The sequence below is a fragment of the Apteryx rowi genome, unplaced genomic scaffold (assembly GCF_003343035.1).
Source record: "Apteryx rowi isolate R43461 unplaced genomic scaffold, aptRow1 scaffold_55, whole genome shotgun sequence".
In the NCBI taxonomy this organism is placed as follows: Eukaryota; Metazoa; Chordata; class Aves; order Apterygiformes; family Apterygidae; genus Apteryx; species Apteryx rowi.
The window spans coordinates 308,415-328,007 of record NW_020450816.1 but is presented as its reverse complement, the minus strand read 5'-3'; the positions used below and the strand labels follow the sequence as shown (position 1 = coordinate 328,007).

Here is a 19,593-nt window from a genome sequence, read left to right as displayed (position 1 = left end):
GCCGGGGGCGGCACGGGCGGGGGCAGGCAGCGCGCAGGCAGCGGCAGGCGGCTTTTCCTTAGCGGAGCGAACCGGGCGAAGGTGCCCGGCTCCCCGACTGCGGCCGCTGGAGGGAACGGGAAAGGGGAAGACGGAAAGCTTTTGCCACAATGACAGCGAAGGACTTTCTGAGAGGGCATTTCACGTCTTTGAGCCGGCAGCTGCCCCCGGAGGAGCAAGGTCCCCCTTGCCCCACTCCTGCTGTACTGCAGTGCGGGGCAGCGGGCGGTCGGAAGCGCGGCAGCACCGCCGGGGCGGTTCAGGGCGCTGCCGGGCTGCGCTGTCCTGGGCAGCGTCTGCTCCGCGCCAGCTCAGCGCCCCAAGGAAAAGCAGAGGACGCCTCGCTCTAGACAGGACCCGCTCATGTAATCCCTTGCGGTTTTTCTTCTACTCCGGAGACAGTGGGGTTTGCAAGGTAGCGCTGCTGCGTGACAGCAGCTGTAAAGCCTGCCCGGAGACGGGCACCTCCGCTGAAGTCAATGGCAGTTTTGTCAGGAGTGCTGCGAGGGAAGTTTTTGCTGCAAAAGGACTGAGTAGCGATTTCAGCATTTAGCCCCTGAGCTGTTGATCAGCTTTAAATTTCATCAGTCTTGGCACCAATCCATGGGGTTAAATATATTTATGTACAGTCTGGCTTTGAATGACTTCACTAGATGGAAACATTTTCTTCTGCATCCCTCTGGTATTACCTCCTATCTAAATAAGAATTATGTCCTATCTATATCTATACTAAAAATGCTCAAACATAGTTGTTGTAAGGAAAATAAAGACTGTCTTCTTTGTTGCCCTTCCTTCTACATCTTTTGTAATATCACAAGGTCAGCAAGGAAGTATATTATTAATGTTAATACTAATAATTTTCTTCTCGTGGAGGTCTTTCCTTTTTTGGATTAATTTCCTTTCAGATCTCTGAAGAGGATGGTTATCTTACTCTCCCAACAATAGCCCTAGGAGGTATGTCAGAGATGGGACAGAAAAAAGGACAATAATTTGAACGATGTGATAATTATATAGATTGGTATAAAATATCACATGAAGAGCATATGGAGGCACTAAGGTCCATATTATTCATTTATTCATTAAAAAAAATGCAGCTTCCAAAGCCATGTTTGAAGTCAAATGTTGTATCCCTTCAGGAAGATAGAATGATGTTACGCATTACAGATGTTTCCTTGGAAAGAACAGCAGGCAGCTGATGCCATGGAGGATGACTAGACACAGATGAAAAAAATTCAGAAGACTTCACACCCTTTAGTTTAAAAAAGGTCTCACACCCTTAGAAAAGGTCTCACAGTTGCTTCTTTTATTTGGTTTACCATATTTATAGCTCTTTTCAAAATTCTTCAGTCTGGTTCCCAAAGTACTTTGTGAGGGTCTTGAACCAGTATGTCACAGTTCAGCAGAATGTGGCATTTTCTTGCTAAGAACACAACCTTGCTGTTACTGAAGTCAATTCCAAAATTCCCTGCAAATTCAGTAAGAACTTAGTTTAAGTGAAAAATGCCAAAAATACTGCATGATTTGAGTTTAGTTGTTTCTTCAGTCTTTTCAGAGTGTTTATTTTCTTTTCTTTTCAGAAACAGGTACTCCAGGGTAGCTCCTGTTAAGGTGGACATACCTACTGAACCATAGCTAATGCTTTACAGTTGAAGGGTCATCTGCTTCTGTCAGACTCAGTGGTAAACTATCGGTGACCTCAATAGGCCAAAAGCCTGTCTAAAAGCCTTCATGAAGGGGATGCCACAGAACTAGAGAATGTGTGAGAGTGTGTAAGGTGGAACGTGGAAATAAATCAGCCCATTTGCCCAGAAATAAAGACAAAGTATGCTCCTATCTTATAACAAGCAAAGAAATAAAAGTAAGGCAATGTTATAATGAAGTTTATGGCTAGAGAAGGACAGACCTTTCAGAGATAATCTCACTGCATCTGTTGCTTTGTATTCTTGCTAAGGAAGCTCATACTCAGTTACTAGGCATCTGCAATAACTAGATTCAATAGCATGTGCGAAGCTTTATCTGTAAACCTCCTGGCTTTCTAGGTTTAATATTAAGACTTATCTGCAAAGTTAATTGGTTTAACTTTGTGCATGTGCATATTTTAAACTGCTTTATATTTTGATAATAATGCTGAAAATTAAAAAAAAAAATGCCTGTGCAATTATACTATCCAATACCAGTCTAAATGCAGTTTTCTAGTTTAAAATAATATTTTTTGGTGTTGCATTTCCTTCCAAAATGAGAGACTTCTGGGTAATATTACTTATTTGTGCCTTGAAAGCAAGTAAACCAAATTCATATATATATATATTTAAGTTATCATGATTACCCAAGGAAATCACGAATGAGTACCCTGTACACAGAGCCAGTATAAGTCCAGCAGAATTTAGTATTTTGGCATTGCTAATAACATCTTGTAGTACCTGTAATGTACTCATGCCTCAAAAGAGAGACTCACCTCAATGCTTAAAAAACAACTGTTGCCACATGATGTTTACCTGGCATGTAGTTACAGTGTTTGTTATAATATGTTGTTCATGATACTTTATTACATATCTAATTTAAAGCTCTGAGTAAAGTGGGTTAAGTATTTTTCTTTATTTTATGAATGGGGAAACAAACAAAGAGAGGGTGTCTTGCCAGAGGTCACACTACCAATCAGATGCAGAAGTAGTAATAAAACACAGATCTCCAGAATGCCAGGACTGTAGAGTCTTTTCATTTAAATCTCTTTTATCACAGGGTAATTCCACTAATGCCAACCAAATAATGCTTCATTAAACTTCTAAGAGAATCAAGCCTCTGGTTCATGGTCTAAACACCAGGTTATTCTCCCTACTTGTAATACTACAGCCTAGGCATTTGGTGGAAGGTCTTTCGGGGATTGTTTTTTTAATAACATAGGGCTAAAAAAAAACCAACAAAAAATTAAACACAAACATCTATTTTTTCCTTCTTAGACTGAAGCAGCTTTCCTTGAACCATTCTGATTACAGCTGCACAAAATGAGACCCCCTAATTTTCTATAGCTCTGTACCATATAAGACAATTGCAGTCCTTTAGAGACTATGACATTTCTATCACTTCAGTTCATTTTTTCAGAGCCTTAAACCATTGATCATTGACATGATGAACTTCAATGCTGCTGAGGAACCAATTCAGCAAACCACACAGTCAGTACATACAATATTTATGAAACTTCAAATTTAAAGATCTTTGGATGTGCAATAATGCTATCTACTAAAATTCCCATGATAGTTCTTAAAAAGTAGTTCTAATGGATGCACCCTTTTTCCAAGGTTAAACTACCTGGAGAAAATAATAGCTATAATTTTAGACTGAGAGCAGTGCTCAGGAAAGTGATGGACAACAGCATTGATCACAGTGAGTGTCACCCATAGTTTAGCTGAAGTCAGCAGAATTAATTTCTCTGACTCCAGCCAGGCCTGATACTGCAAGAGAAGAAAAGCTTCCATCAATTTGAAGTGGTATTAGATTGGGCCTGTAATGCAGGTATATTTTTTACAAGTGCCTCACGCAAACCAATCAATTCATTGCATTCTGTAACTGGGACAGGCTCTTTTACCTGTATTCTGCATCTTGAACTCGTATGCTGACATACTGCAAGTTGTTATGTGGTTATGTGGGATGTAAGTATGTATCAAAGGCAGTCTCTCATACTTAGTGTCAGTTTGGACCTACCTAACATTTGACTCCAAGACTTCAGAGATGAAATATCAGCGCAGGGCCTTTCTGTGGCACTCCTCTATCACTTGATTTTTTTTTTCCAGAAGTCTAATAAAATTAAACCATCCCATGTTGTAACACCTTGCAAATGAAAGCAGAAATAAAGACATTAGCTGTTTGTTCAGATTTCCAAATGTCAAATACTTTTTTTGTTTTGCTCTAAAACTGTAATTTCAGAGTACTCAGCATCAGGGTGAAAGGCACAGGCAACTCTTATTTCTTACCCCCTTTTTCAAAACATACATTTACAGCCAAGTTACAAACCTTTGAATGCAGGTGTTTACAAAGAAAATACTGGCACACCTTTAGCCAGCACCAGAAAAACCAATGCTGCAATATTTACACATACACATACAGCAAAAGTGTAAGTGATCCCCATTCTGTTTGCAGTTCAACCACACAGTGTGACAATGCTTGTTCTTAATGAAATGTAGAAAATAAAATAGGGTTTGAAGTTACCTAGCATCTCTGGATGTGGAAAAGGTATAGTAAGAGAGGCAAGTGGGATGCTCTTGCTGTTTACAGTGCAAGTCCTTTGAAGCTCTTCTGTTTTTTTGGAGTTAATTAAAAGTTGGCTCAGAAGTTTTCCTCTGCCTTTTTTCCCCTCTGTGTCTCATCTTGAGCCTAGATGGCAGGTGTTGCAGAGCAAGTCTCAGCAGCACCCACTGGATATCCTTTCTTCCTTTCATTTGCAAGTATAACTTAATCTCTTCTAAACAGTAATAGCAGATAGGAAAGACTCTGACCCGGGCAGATCCCAGGGCAACTAAAATTATCAAACTCTTTGTAAACAACTTGACATGACTGTCAGTAGCCTTGGCCCAAAATAAGTATGGATTTCTTTGGAGTATCTATATATATGAATGAGCTTCTGTCAAGAGAGTAGATCTGCATTCTTCATTATAGGGCTGAATATATATATATACACAGGGCTGTCCTGAGACCACAGTATGTGTCCTAAAGATGTCTAGTAGGCCTGCTTTGTGGTTCTGTGCCCTTGCCTCTACCTCCAGTGGGGCCAATTCACCTGTTCTATGGGGGATCCTTCCCCTTTCTGACCAGTGCTGAGAAAGGCATTGAGAGAATGGCAAAGGAGGGCAGCCTTGGCCTAGGAAAAGGGCAGGATCCCTGTACTCACATCCTCCCCTTACTGAGTTTGCTGTCGGGGCAGTGAAGGTTTGATAAGCACATTAATGAGTTGAAGGTGTGGAAGGGAGAGAGTGTGCACTTCTCAGAGCACTGCATGCAAACCAGAGTAGATATTATTGCATTAGCTCTACTCATCTGTTAGTGGGATGCTAACATATCTACTTGACTCCAGAAACCTAGGATCTCCAATACATACACTTAACCGAGTCTTATTTTCTGAGAAGTAATTCAAATGCTCTTCTCCAGAGCCGCTAGTGCCCTAGGGAGAGCGTGGAAGGAAGTCACTTTGGCACATCCATAGAGGCGCAGGTGGGTTTGTGTGTTAAAATGTAACAGTAGAAGAATTAACCAGTGAAAATATGGCATTTCTGAGAGCTTGGTTTCAGTGGAAGAACACCTTTATATGGCAGAAACAGAAAAACTAGACTTGGGAATGGCCAGAGTCTACAAAGATGGAGTCAGACTTGCACTACCAAAAGGGAGAGATGTTTTCCTCACCTTGATAAAATGTCAACATTTTTCCCTATGGAAAAATGAGGAACTGGGGGAGGCACTTCCATGCTTCTGTGCACCAAGAAAAAGCATGTAAAATTGTAACTCTTCTAACATGCATCCATGTACCTCAGAATATCGTCATTTATTTTTATAGGTGTTTATGATGTAAAAACCCAACATGAAAACTTGCTGTAGGATTTCTAAAATCTTTCACTTCTACTTAAGCAAAATTCAAAGCAAGTTTTACTAGAATTTATGATAATATCACTTGGTACCAAAGAGATTTTGTCAACATAAATCTGGGAGAGAAGTTTTTATAAAATCTAAGGTCCACGGAAATGTTTGCACAATTCTGAAAAAAATTCCAGCAGAAACTATTGCTTTTGAAGAAATTTCCCTATGGCTTTCAATTATAACTAGTAAAAGAAAGAGACTACAGCTATATTCATTTTAGGATATATTGGTAAAAGTAAACAACATAAAGTTTATCATGCTAAATATTAATTTTCTTGCTGTCTATGAAGTAAAAGCATGTTTCCCAGTCACTTTAACAATGCAAACACCGATTATCCTGCAGTGAAAATCCTAATAACAGTCATGAATAATAAATAGAGACTTGGTAATACAGTATAAACATACCTGACTGCAGATTACGTTGGTCAGCTTGCAGTTCCCTATGATCAACTTGCACATGAAGCACGGATGTATGTTTCATTATAAAGTAAGAGTTTTGTCTGTTGTAAAGGAAAAATAATCTACTGAAGTCAAATTCTGTATTTTAAAGTTCTATTATGTTATATTTCATGAGGTACCCATTTTATTATAATTAATGTATTTTAAAACTCACTCTTAATCCAGGAAAATAACTATCACAGGGTCCAAATACTGCAACATTTTGAGTAAACTATGGAGCAATAATTTTCTCATTAGTTTGCTCTTAGATTTGTTTGCAACATAATTATGACTTAAGTCATATGATATATGCTAACACATACTTCAGGGTGGATATTAAGCACATAAAATACAGTATCATTTTACTCTTGTCGGGTTCAGTGCTGAAATACTGAACTAGAAACACTTAGAAAAATATATTAATCAAACCACCTTTCAGAAATTTTTCAATTCTGAAACTTTTCTTTAAAAAAATGATTTTACTAATTGTTTTGCTTGGGGAGAGAATGCTAGATTTTGCCCTGGATATTTTAGGTTAGTCATAGCTGTAGGTATCAACACTATCTTATAATGACAGTAGTGTGTCAATGCAATCAGCATATTAGAGTTATTATGCTATATAGTCAGGTAACTATTAAACATTAGACATAATAAAAGGTTTAATACTAGTTATCTGTTAAAACAAGCTTTTCTTTTTATTTCTTTCTAGATTAAATTTTCAGGGGAAAATCAAGAATATTTTAAACTCATTAAAATTACCTTTAATAACCATCATGTGTCTCTTTTGTTCCCATCTGATAGAGGCCAGTTCTTTATTGTATCTTCTTGTGAGATGAGCAGAGTCTGTTATGTATGCTAATGCCTTTCAGAAGATGTTAGTGTTCCTATAAGCAGCTGTAAATCTAAAGGAAAAAGGCAAACCAAAACATTTTGTGGAGATAATAGATTAATTAAAAAAAATCCCTCTATATTTATTGTCTGCGTCTAGATCTTATCATATAGGCACATGGAAATGAGGCTGTGTCCCATTCAGTCGTTTTCCCTTCCTTATCAACTGATACTAGCAGGCTGTTTCCCATTCCAAGGGGGGACCAGAAGTCATCTAGAGTTCTTTTTTTTTTGGGGGGGTGGGGGGGAGAGAAGGAAGGCAGGGAAGAGGGTAGGGGGGAAGCCGTTTTCTTTGTTTAGCGGTGTGTGTCCACAGTGAGATCTCCATGCTTTTTAGGGTTCTTCCATGAGGCTTCTACTAGAGATGCAAAGGATTTCAGATTTCTTACATTTTTAATTGTTGGTAAAAGAATTTCTGATATGCAGAAGTTCCCTCATACCACCTTCTCCTCTGTATATGTGAATAAAGTCTTCCACTGTTGACACTGTGAATTCTGTAAATATAGAAAGAGCAGTGACCAAATTCTGCCATGGAGACCTGAGAAGAGAATTTTTTCTTCATGTACTCCCTTATCCAAATATTTGAATAGAAATGTTGGGTAATGTATAATTAGCAAACACTGAATTGATTTCAATAGGTGTCATGCAGCACTGTAAGCAATCATGTACAAAAACAAACTTATTTTGGAGATGGCAACTTTAAAATACTTTCTGGTATGTCAGGAATCACTTTGCTATGACTGCAATTGATGTTTCAAGTGAAAACAATAGTCTACACAAATGTCTCATAAAGAGCAGAAACAAAATTTCAGAGTCTATCTGTCTATATATGACAGAAAAGCATGAAGAGAAAAATCATAAAGACAGAAAAACAATGTGCAACGTGTATACAGTATTGTTATAATTATTAGTATTAATAATCCTCTATTCTGAATGATAGCTCAATCTGTAACATGAATTTAATAAATTTTGTTTGTAATTTACTGCACAGTAAGTTACTGCTGAGAAAATAAATAGGAGGCAAAAAGGAACACACAAACCCATGTTTGAGGTTAATTAATTCCTTGAGTTATTTGGCAGTCATTTGGCTTGTGGTTTTATAAACTATACTAACTAAATTAAAAACAGACCACAATCTGAGTGAAAACCAAGGGTAAGAAAAAATTGATCTAGCCATTATTATTATTTTATATATAACACACACATGAACACATATACAAAGAATGCAGACACAAACATTGCTTTTTTTTCCCTATTGCTAAAAACCCTGCAAGTTGGATGATGGTCTAGCCTCTGATTTTAAGTAGATCGCAGAGCAGAGGCAGATAGATTAACTGAGATTTCAGGCAATATTAATGCACATGCTTATGCTATGTTTGATAATTTAACAGAAATGCATTATTTCCTATTGAATTACTGTATTGTAGTGACCCTTCGTTCTGCTTTTGTAGTGTTTCATATATGACCAACTCTTTCCCACTTTTACCAGTGGCACTTAGCTACATTCAACAGCAGATGTCTTGCATCTCAAGTAAAACTACTGTAATATAAAAGTTAAATAAATTAATTTTCTTAGTTTTGTGTATTCTGTAGCTCTCAAAACAGCTTGATGGCAGACTTCTCTGACTTCTTCAAGAAAATTCCTAATGTTTTGTCTGGGAATTGGATAAAGATCCCCAACAATTTTATAGAACTATATCAAATGGTGTTTGGTCTGAGAGCAAGTATGAACGAATTCATTCTTTGGCTTGAAATAAACTGCTGACATCCATGACATGCATAATGTTATATGGGTCAGAGCAGAAGCTATGCAATCCATGTGGTTGTTTTCTAATTCCTTTAAATCAGATAGAATTATATTGAAGATAAAAACAGAGCATTCATATATATAATCTTTTCTCATATGGGTAGATGTAACTACATTTATATGATTATGCATACTCTACATATACAAGGATCAGAAATGTGATGCAACTTCAGTGTAAGAAGCAAAATATTTTCCCCATGTAAGGAATAAGGTTATCTGCTTTTGTACATCAGTGTGCAAGAACATTACACATGCCAGAGTGCTTCTTAGAAGCAGCTTCCCCAAATAACAGAAAGTAAGATGATAATACATGAAACAGGGACTCTCTTTGCAGATAGAAAATCAGATTCAGAGTCTTTTGCATAGGATAAATTAACCGAGTCATGGAAAATCTTGGAGAATTTATTTGTTTCTTTTAAGTAGGATCAGTGCGACTCCAAGGTGGCAAGAATGAGTTTGAAGGTACAGTTGAGGTTTATTTGAACGGAGTCTGGGGAACAATCTGTGGCAGCCATTGGGATAATAATGATGCAACAGTCATATGTCGACAGCTTGCACTTAGGTAAGTTTTAGTCTGAGAGAAAATCATTCAACTTATTTTAATGATTTTAGAGTATAAGGGGCAACATATTTTGCAACTCCTGAGGTTTGTTTTGTTTTAGGTGATTGCCTTCTCTGTTTTGCATGTTAAAACTGTTCTTCCTAGAATCCTTTGCTTAATTTTGCTGTACTTCACAGAGGTCATTATGAGAATCAGAATTTGATTTGAAAGCTACATGTGGGATCTGAAGAGGAACAGGGAAAGGTAGATACTCTTTCAGTGTGAAAAACTGGGAACTGATCAGACAAGCTTAGGGCAAACAAGGACTGTTTTAATAGGCATCAAGGAGATATCCATGAGGGCAGAAATACAATGTCTGATCCTGTTCTCAGTTATGTAAGTGTCAATCAAGAGTAGCTCCAGTGATGTTATTGCATCTACAAAAAGGTAAATGTGGTCAAAATTAGACTCTATATGAGATCCTAATCATAAGAATATTCCTGGTTCCCAGAAGCATGGGGCTACCTTGGTAATCATCCATTATATCCTTCCAAGAAACATCTGAGACTCTATGTTCTTGGGAAATGTGGTATTTTTGCTGTGCCTATTTTCATGCAACCAGATGATTTGTATGGTTTACTTTCAGAGTTGCACATTGATAACAAGCCCCCAAAACAGAAAATTTTTGAAACTTTATGTTTTCATGGAATCATTTTACAAAGTTATAGTAATATTGCACAGGTTGAAAGGCACTACGTTATGCTAACAACTCACTGTCCTCATTGACCACTGCTTTTCATTGCTATGTTTACTGCTTTCTAAAACTTCAGAGAATGGAACACTTCAAAATTTTGTTTGATTATGTAAGTTTTATCTGTCACTATCTATATCAGTTGCCTCTGACCACTTGTAGAGAATGTTTTAATTAAATAATGAAATGGTTTAGGAAGGTATAACTAAAAGTAGTGAGATTTAAGCTGCCATGGCTATTCTCTATATTTCTGAATGAGAAAATGGCCCCTTCTTTTCTGAGGCTTGGTGTCTGTCAGAACAGAGTTAATCAACAGGATCCTTTAACGTAATTTGGTCATTCAGCTCTAGATAATGCCTATAGTGATGTTGTAAGTGCAATAGTACAATGAAACTGCGATAATGAAGAAAATGCCCACACCTACAGGTATTTTAAAAAACCTAATACAATTTCAGCTTCTAGCATATAAATGCTGTCCAAGTTAGGCGACCCAATTACTTGAATACACTCTTAGCATTCCATTCAGTTTGCAGTTTCTCAATAAACCACACAGTATGGTTGGCTTTATAGCCTTTCTGACATTTCTTTCAGTTATATATCAAGGAAGTGATTTTGTCTTTTACAAGCACTAGGGGGCTAGAATAGTGTATTTGCATTGTGATGTTCATAACGATTATTCCACTTTTTAGGAGTGCTAGCCAGAACTAAATCTAAGCTGTTTTATAATGTTTAGTATTAATCTGGACACACCAAGTCAATTTATAAAAATATGAGGATTAGATGAGATAAAAGTTCAGCCATCTGGAGGCTGTGATTTTGCTTATGACTTCAGCTGTCTACATGTAATGTCTCCTTTCCTCATTTTCATTTAAGTTCTTTTTGCCTTCCATATCCTAAATATTTTGGTTGAACAAGACCCTTATTAGCAAAGGTAGTTCAGTGATAAGGGTGATAAGGGCCCTGTCAGCAGAAATGACTTAAATCAGAGTAGGCCACCCCTCCCCTCCTAAATAATAGTCAAAACAATTTATGCTATCAATCATGACTGTTTGGCAGAAATTTGGGGCTATACCCTACAAGGTGAATTCAGTAGGTATTATTGGTGCTCTTCAGGGGATTCCATCTATCTTTTCCTTTGATCTTACAATATTTGAGCTTTGTTTTTAGTTTAATTTCAATGGGCATTATACGGAGGCTAAGAAGGCTCAATAATTGGCTTATTAGATTCAACCTAAAATGTAAAGGAAGCTGTTTTTAAATATGCTGGGGATGGATGAATGGCAATGGCTGAATAGAGAATAATGGACATGGACCTGATCTAATGGAGTATGAGGCGGCTTCACTGCCCCATGGCCACAACCATATTGTATGACATGAGTATGGGCAGAGTACTGGTCAATGTCAGTGGAGTACAGGAGAGGAGGAGAGTGAAAGTCCCCTTAGCATTACTTCTTCTGTAAGTAAATCTGCAGTGGAAAGGTACTGTAGATCCTCCTGTGGACTTTGGACAGAATCTCTGTGTTGATTTTTGTAGTTAAGAACAAGGAGAAAAGGAACATAGCTGGCCCTGCAGCAATGCAGACCATTGTACTAAAATATCCCACAACACAATGGCAAGAACTGGGTCACATCTGGTACTTTTCTTAGCGAAGAAGACAATGCTCAACTGGATGAAAATGTGATGGCTATCCTGTTGAAGAAAGCCTGTTCTTTTCTATCCCAAGTTTTATATATGGGAACCAGGAAAGAACAGATTTCAGGAACAAATATTTCACTTCCCCCACACCCCTCCTAATGTCCTCTCCTGATTATTCTTCTTACAGTGAAAAAGGTACAGCAAAACACATACCATTTGCTGGACTGGGCCTTATCCCTGTTTACTGGAGTGAAGTACGTTGCCATGGTGACGAAGAAAATATACTGTTATGTGAAAAAGACATCTGGCAGGATGGGACGTGTCCTCAAAAAATGGCAGCTGCCGTCACATGTAGCTCTTCCCTGGGTAAAAAAAGCACATATGTTTTGGTTACCTCTTCACCTTATATAAATAAAAGTAGTCATAATTGCTCGTGATAAAATTAGAAAAAAAAACTTTATTAGACTTCTTAGAACAGGAAATTAAATAGACTGACTCATAGCATCATTCACTTCAAATTCCTGAGCACCACAAAAGCAGCTACTAGCAGCATCACCCTTTACCTTTTCATTATTAGCAAGCAAATTGTTGCTTTGAGATCCAGGTTGTGAGAAAGGTTGAACAGCAAAAATCCTCCAAGGGAACTCTAGCTGTAAAAGTAGGATTGTGTGCTCCCCCAGCCCCCCTCCCTTTTTTTTTTTAGCAGGAGGTTGTCTTTGGTAGCAACACATGCTACAGTATCAATTTGTTAGTGTGTTTTCTGGTTTCGTAAAGAGCAACGATTTTCCTCAGATGCTATGCTTTCTGGTAGGGAGCTTTGGTGTAGAAATGTCAGATGAATATTGAGCTCACTTTCCTTACTGTAAATGTCAATGACATCACACAAGGAACTGTGAAGTTTTTGTCCTATTCCACATGCATCTAAAACAGGTCAAAGCTCTCCTAGCTCAAGAGCACTGCCTCACACATAACCAAGCCAAAATGATATGGTTAGAGAAAAATATTCTTAATGCTTTTAAGATATTTCAGATTATTTTAACTGAAATGATAAACAGGAAATACATGGCAGTTATGCCATCAGATTTAAGATGTTGCTGGTGTCAAGGAAGGATAGGCAGGTAGCGCTGAGGAGCTGGCAATGGCGATCTCTTCAGCTGTAACCAAAACATGTTGTATAACTGCAGCTGGCTCTGTGCTTCCTTTCCTCTCCCGCTTACCTGCCTATCCAAAAGTAGATGCATTTCTGCTCTAAAGCTCCACTATTCATGAAGAGTATTTTCATAAATAACATTGAAAAGATTATTTTGGTCTTTGTTTAGGAAACTGTAACGTAGCAGGAAGGGAGATGATTTTTAACTTACGAAGCAAGTTCAAGGACCAAAGCAAGAGAAACAGTTTTGCCTGAAGAAACTGAAAACTATAAATTTGAAAATTGTATTCTTAGATCATAAGGTTTCCCTTCTGTTTATGGACATTTTCACCAAAAAACTTTGTTTTGCTTACAGAAATTTATTTAAAGGGTTTTGTTCATTTCAAGAATGCTGGAAGGAAGTTTATCAATAATTTAGAGTCTGAGATATCTGAAATTAATGAAATCAGTCACGAGAACCAGCTGATTAGCTAAAACTTTCTGAAGTTGCATGTTTGTTTTGCAGGTTCTACTGCCACTAGCCTTTTTAAATAACTACCAAAAAATCCCCCAGATTTCATATGAGTGAAATAGTAAGATGAATTTGGTGAAGTTCCCTCAATTTCCTTTTTTTCAGCCAAGAAACTGATGAAATGATAGCATTAATTTTTGGGAAGGCCTACACCAAAATGAGTCACATTGTAAATCATTCAGATATTAGACACAGTTAAACCTTAAAATAACCCTTTAAATACAAAAGTGATTATTTTTTATGTGGTTTTAAGCTGTTTCTATTATTATAGTTTTCTGCTGAGGTATATTATAGATGCTTCCAGGAGAATTTCTGCAGGACCAGAAAAGGGCTTCAGATCTTGAAAAGACTTGAAAATAAAACAAAAATCAAAGCATATCTCAGAGACAGGCTGATAGATTAAGAAAGGGAACAATGTTACACAATTAAAGTGAGCCTCAGTAGTCAACGAGATTTCAGTGCTCTGACTGGAATTACCAAAGGAATCAGAAAACATGAGTGTGAAATTCTACAGTTGTGACAATGGCAGAATTTTTGCCTCTTACTGAAGATTTTGCCCTCTGAGACCAAGACTGTATGGAGCCAATTTTGCTTTTACTGGTAAAACTGCAACTCTGCTGACTGGTATTTCGCCTTATGGTCCTAAATACCTGTGAACACTTTGACACTTAAGTAACTGGAGTTCAGTATGGTTACCAGCCTGTATAATATTCTTCAGCTACCCAGAGTGGAGCTTGAGGGAACCAGTTTCTAACAAGTTCAATTTCAGAATTTCCATCTAATTAGAAAAAATAAAGTGTAGTTCTTGAGCAATGCCAGGCAAACCATTAAACCATTTTCTTTTTTTCTTTACTATCAGGATAACATTTTGAGAAAGAAATGACATTTTCCTATATTCTGTGCTTGATCATAGCCTCTGTTTTTATTCCAATCCGTCTGGCTGGTGGAGACAAAGCTCATGAAGGAAGAGTGGAAGTCTACCATGCTGGCCAGTGGGGGACTGTCTGTGATGATCAATGGGATGATGCGGATGCTGAAGTTGTCTGTCGGCAGCTTGGCCTTGGGTATGTTTTTCTAAATATTTTCTACTTCAGTAGCAAAGCAGGAAAGTTAGTAAGATACATGGCTTTGAGTTTTCAAAAATTCTTCTTTAAAATAGCACTAATAATACTTTTTATTACAACAACCAGGGCTGATTTTGATATCACACAGAAATGAGCATACAGTACTGAGGAAAGATGCTGCAGAAGTGGGAGGCAAAGAGGAGAGGTGATGGATCAGAGACGGAAGAGATGATAGAGGACAACTGGGATGACAGGCCAGATGGGTTAGAGAGGAAAGAAGTAGGAGCATGATACAGGGAAGGAAGATACTACGGTACAGAACCAAGCAGGAGTCGGGGATTATGTCTGAGACAGACCAGGATAAGAACTAAGCAGGTCAGCGCAGAAGAGACTGGAAAGAACTCACCTGCTCACCCCTGCTAGGATTATCGTGAATTAAAAGAAGTGTCATTGAAGGTAGCAAGCCTTGTGGCACTAAGAAGTAGCCCCCAGATTATACATGGCTTGTAACCTGACACTGAACCCAGGGCTCCTGACAGTGCCATCCAAACTAGCTCAAAAGGCTGAGATCTGTGCAACAGTTGCAGAGCTTCTAGGCCTGCTGGTGAGCCAGCTGGGAACTGACATGCTCCTCTGACGTCGGACTTCTACCTTTTTCCAATTTACTTTCTGTTTAAGTCTAGGGCGTATGTACAAAAAAAAAAAAAAAATTAAAAGAATGTTAAGGTTGCAAAGAAAGATATTAAAAGATAGAAAATAATAGTATTCTGTAAAGGTTGTGTAATTTTCAGTTCAACACTCTCGTGTATATGATTTAAGTTATGATTTTTAATTAAAACACTGTGTAATTTTTTTTCCACAGTAACTTTCCCCTATTTGTGCACCAAATAACTGGTGCTATTCAGTATTTCTTTGTATCCTCAATGTACAATGTGTGGTTCCAGGACCAAATTAGTGTACATCCTTCAGTCCTTGTGTAGAACAGCTATATAGGTATTTCTATATATCTGTACATATCCAATTAAGAGTACCTAATCAAAAGCATATATTATATTTCATCAGCAGAAAAAGCCTATAGCTGGACCACTATTAATAATTTCTAGGAGTTTCTAAATGACTATTTAATTTTCTTCATACTAATGATGAATGTAGTGCTCTTAACCTGTTTCCTTACTGATTACAGTAAAACATTTGATTACTTGATTTAAGTTCAGCAACTGCAGTTCTGAGATTCTCCTAATTTGATTCAGGTTTCTGAGCAGAGGTGGCTAAATCATTTTAAGATGGTGCTAAGTCTTTTTGAAATACATCTCAAGATTTGCAGCATTTCTCAAGTAATCAAGATGTCTTGACAAGTATGCTCATTATCTGTGAACTGAAATTTACCAACAGTGGCAAAGCAGAGCAGTTAGGAAGTCATAAAAATAATTTAAATTTACATACTGCTAATCAATCTGGAAATGTACCACAAATTGTAAAAATAAGGCCTCTCAGCAAGTAGCTTCCCACATCCTTTCAAGTTTTCTGTAGCACCCTACAAAATAAAACTTCAGAATATTACTCTTCCAATGATAGGTGAAAAATAATGATAATTAATTTTATTATTTGGTTACACAAATACTTTTTGGTAAATACAAATTGCCCTTGTTATTATAATGGGTTTGTGGTCTCTGTTTTATTGGAACTCCAGAGAATCTCATTAGATTATAGTATAATTTGTTTTCAACATTCATAGTAGTAAAGCATTATCTCTTTAATTTCTACCAGCTTCTTAATGGATAAGGATTTTTTTTCTAACACATTCTATACATCTGCACCAGCAGCAGAATAAAAGATACAAGAAATGGGAAGCTATGTATGAGAATTTTCATTTTGTGTTTAGTTTGCATCATGCAAATACTACCCAATAAACTTAAATTAAGATAATTTATCATATACATATGAATGTTTCAAAGCACTGTCATCTAAACAACTAACAGTAAACTAGGCTTTCTGCAATAAGCCTGTAATACATCTAGGGTAAAACTGATAAAAACAAGGTATCTTGAAACTAGGCTCTTTATTCTGTATTTATCCATTTCTACTAAAACAGCCTGAAGTGCTGAGAACTCACAGAGCCTATCTTAGGGAATGCAAATGCAGGCAACATTTGAAAACTGAGATGTTTTTATTTATTTAGATGCTTATATTGGATATCTAGATTTGAAGTAAGTATTAGCCTTTGTGTATTCTGTGCATTATATTTTCTTAGTTTACTATGTAATCATAATATGCTATCACAATTCCAACCAGTTAGAAAAGCAGCTCTTTATGAAATAAAAAAGGGGGAGCGCTTGGCTCTTCTTCCCATTACCAGCATTGCAAACTACAAGTCTTCAATGAATCAGTGCTATATATAAGAAGGCATGGTTACTTAACAACCTAAATCAAAGAAGGGCAAGGGCAATCAGTAAATGCTTGCAAAGCTCAGGGAAAAATGTTATTTCCAAACTATTTGGAATTCTTCTTGGTATTCCCAGTAGTAGAACACGTTATCTGTTAAAATGTTACTTGGAATTAAGAAGGTCATTCTGAAGAAAAGGTAATGTCTAATTATAAACCTCTCTCAGAAAAAAGGTACTAACTTCAGACTGAATTTATTGATTTAACCTGACAAATTCCAAGAAAGCAGAATATGTTTTGCTAAAATGTTGTTTGCTGAGTGCTCTGAAATATTTTTGTTTTGCTCACCTGCTTCTTTGAAGCAACTGCAAATTATAACTGGTCTCCCTGCTGAGTAAATAAGGCTTGCTTTTGATATTTTCCATGTGCTCTGCCACTTGAAGGAGTCTTCTGGTCATCAGAGAAACAGTCTGAAAATTCACAGTGTGTTTTCAAGATTGATGAAGCACTTTAGCTTGACAATATTAAAATCACCTGCCTCATCTGGGTTTAATGTACTTTGAGATCAACAGATGAAAGTCACTATAGAAAGATAAGGGATTATTATTGCACATAAGCATTAAATGAAAATTAAGGTCAGAACTCTCACACCCATCTGTACATGTATAATCTCTTCTAGGAATGTTATGCTTAAAAATCAAAAGAGATAGAAATGGAAAATGTCCTAAATCCAACACAGTAGAATTTGATGTTGTAAGTATATTCAGACTGTGGAAGTGTGGAAACAGTATGTTTTGAGCTCGCTTTTTAGTCTCAGCAGAGACTGAAGTTGACTGTAGAACCACATTTTATCACGTAATATAACATGGGCTGCATTGTCAGTTACCAGTGCAGTGGCTATTTAGGCAATCCCATTTGCTATTTTAGAAGCTGGCTATGCAACACTATAGCTGTTCCCATTGCATTCAAGACTCTTCAGCTTGCTTGTTCTTGACTGGGTGTTTGTTACATTTGCACAGGGGTGTTGCCAAAGCATGGAGCCAGGCTTACTTTGGAGAGGGCTCAGGCCCAGTGCTGCTGGATGAAGTGCGTTGTACAGGAAATGAACTATCTATAGAACAGTGTCCTAAAAGCTCCTGGCAAGAACACAACTGTGGCCACAAAGAAGATGCTGGCGTTTCCTGTACGCCTCTTACAGGTAGCTAGTGATGAATAATCGCACTGGAAAATAGTGACAAGTGCAGAATTGACAGCTCTGGAAAGAGATTTTTTTTTTTTAAGTAATAAAATGTTCTGGCAGTATTACAAAGAATCAGCTGTTGCTTATGGAAATTTTACAGGTACAGAAAATCTTGTTATTCAGCACACACCCTTGGTTCCTCAGCAGCTTGCTAACTGCCACTTACTATGTGGGGGCATTTTCTTTGAAGTAGGATAATTACATGTGCTGCCATAATTCTGTATTGTATCTATCAATGACAATAAATGTTTCAGCAACAGAAATAATGGGAAATAGGCAGAATATACAAAGTAAAAGATAAGGCATGTATACAATGAAATCACACAATTAGAGTCCGCTCCTGTGAACTAGGCATGTAACAGGGACGTGGGGGATTGGTATCTTGCACTGTTTCTCTTGCACTTACAGAACTGTATTATGTAACACTACACAACCAACTGGAAGCATTATGGCATTTCTTTCATCTTCTGATCAAACAAAACCTAGTGATCAGCATTAGGTTTAGTAGTCTAATATTCTGATCCAATGCAGTAAATGTAATGTTGTTAGTTATTTTTTGTAGAACCTAAGGAAAACTGATTCTTATTTTTGTTTTTCTTTCTCCTTACTTGTTAATGACACAGATGGTGCATTAAGACTAGCAAGTGGGAAAGGCAGTCATGAGGGACGCCTGGAGGTCTATTATACCGGGCAGTGGGGCACAATCTGCGATGATGGGTGGACTGAGCTGAATACGCAGGTGGTTTGCCGGCAGCTGGGATTTAAGTAAGATTAATTGATATTAGGAATCTGACTCTTTGACTTGACAATGATGAGAGACATTTACACAATCCCTACATTCTTCAAGGGTCTGGTTTTTTATATATTAGCTGAGCGCTTTACAGAAACTACTGGGTTAAAATCCATTAAAACCTGCTTCACTCAGCCTCTATCAGATATTTATGCCCTCAGTTTAGGTACAAGAAAAAGCATGTCTCAATTCAGCCAGTGATTCAGCAGTGTTTATTCACCAAGTTCCTTCCAATTATCTTTTTGGCTGACTGAGATTAACACACATGCTATAGAGAAAAACTGATTTGTTATATTCAATTTTAACCTTAGAAGTTTGATTCTCCAAATTCTTTCAAATTAAAAACACAGAGACTTTCAAGGTATTAGGCCCTCTGGATTCAGCTCAAAAAAAAAAAAAAAGAAAGAATTCCAGTCAGGCACTAGAACACTCTTATTTTTTGAAATACATATGTTATAAAAATTCCCTTTAGAGCTCTATGCATTCATTCTTCACTCCTTTTCCTACTGACTCTGGTTACAAAGACATGCTCTCACTCAGCCATCTTTCTCTTGCCGTATTCTTTCACTCACTGGTGTCAAAATCCATTGACATAATAACTATATTCATGTTAAAACACATCACATTCACAGAAGAACTTTGTCTCATTTTTCGCAGATGTGACATTCAAATGTATGTATAATATTAAAAACGTTTTAAGTCTCAAAAGTCAATGAGACAATTGTATATTTGGT

At 37.2% G+C, this 19,593-nt stretch overlaps 1 protein-coding gene across 1 annotated transcript in view; it reads left to right on the top strand.

Moving 5' to 3' along the window:
• PRSS12 (serine protease 12) overlaps positions 1-19,593 on the top strand; it is a 46,616-nt gene that overhangs the window by 936 nt on the left and 26,087 nt on the right. The window contains exons 2-7 of the mRNA XM_026081429.1: positions 8,581-8,711; positions 9,218-9,356; positions 11,910-12,088; positions 14,297-14,447; positions 17,849-18,027; positions 18,693-18,834. Coding sequence (XP_025937214.1) covers positions 8,581-8,711; positions 9,218-9,356; positions 11,910-12,088; positions 14,297-14,447; positions 17,849-18,027; positions 18,693-18,834 — 921 coding nt within the window. The remainder of the gene's footprint in view (positions 1-8,580; positions 8,712-9,217; positions 9,357-11,909; positions 12,089-14,296; positions 14,448-17,848; positions 18,028-18,692; positions 18,835-19,593) is intronic.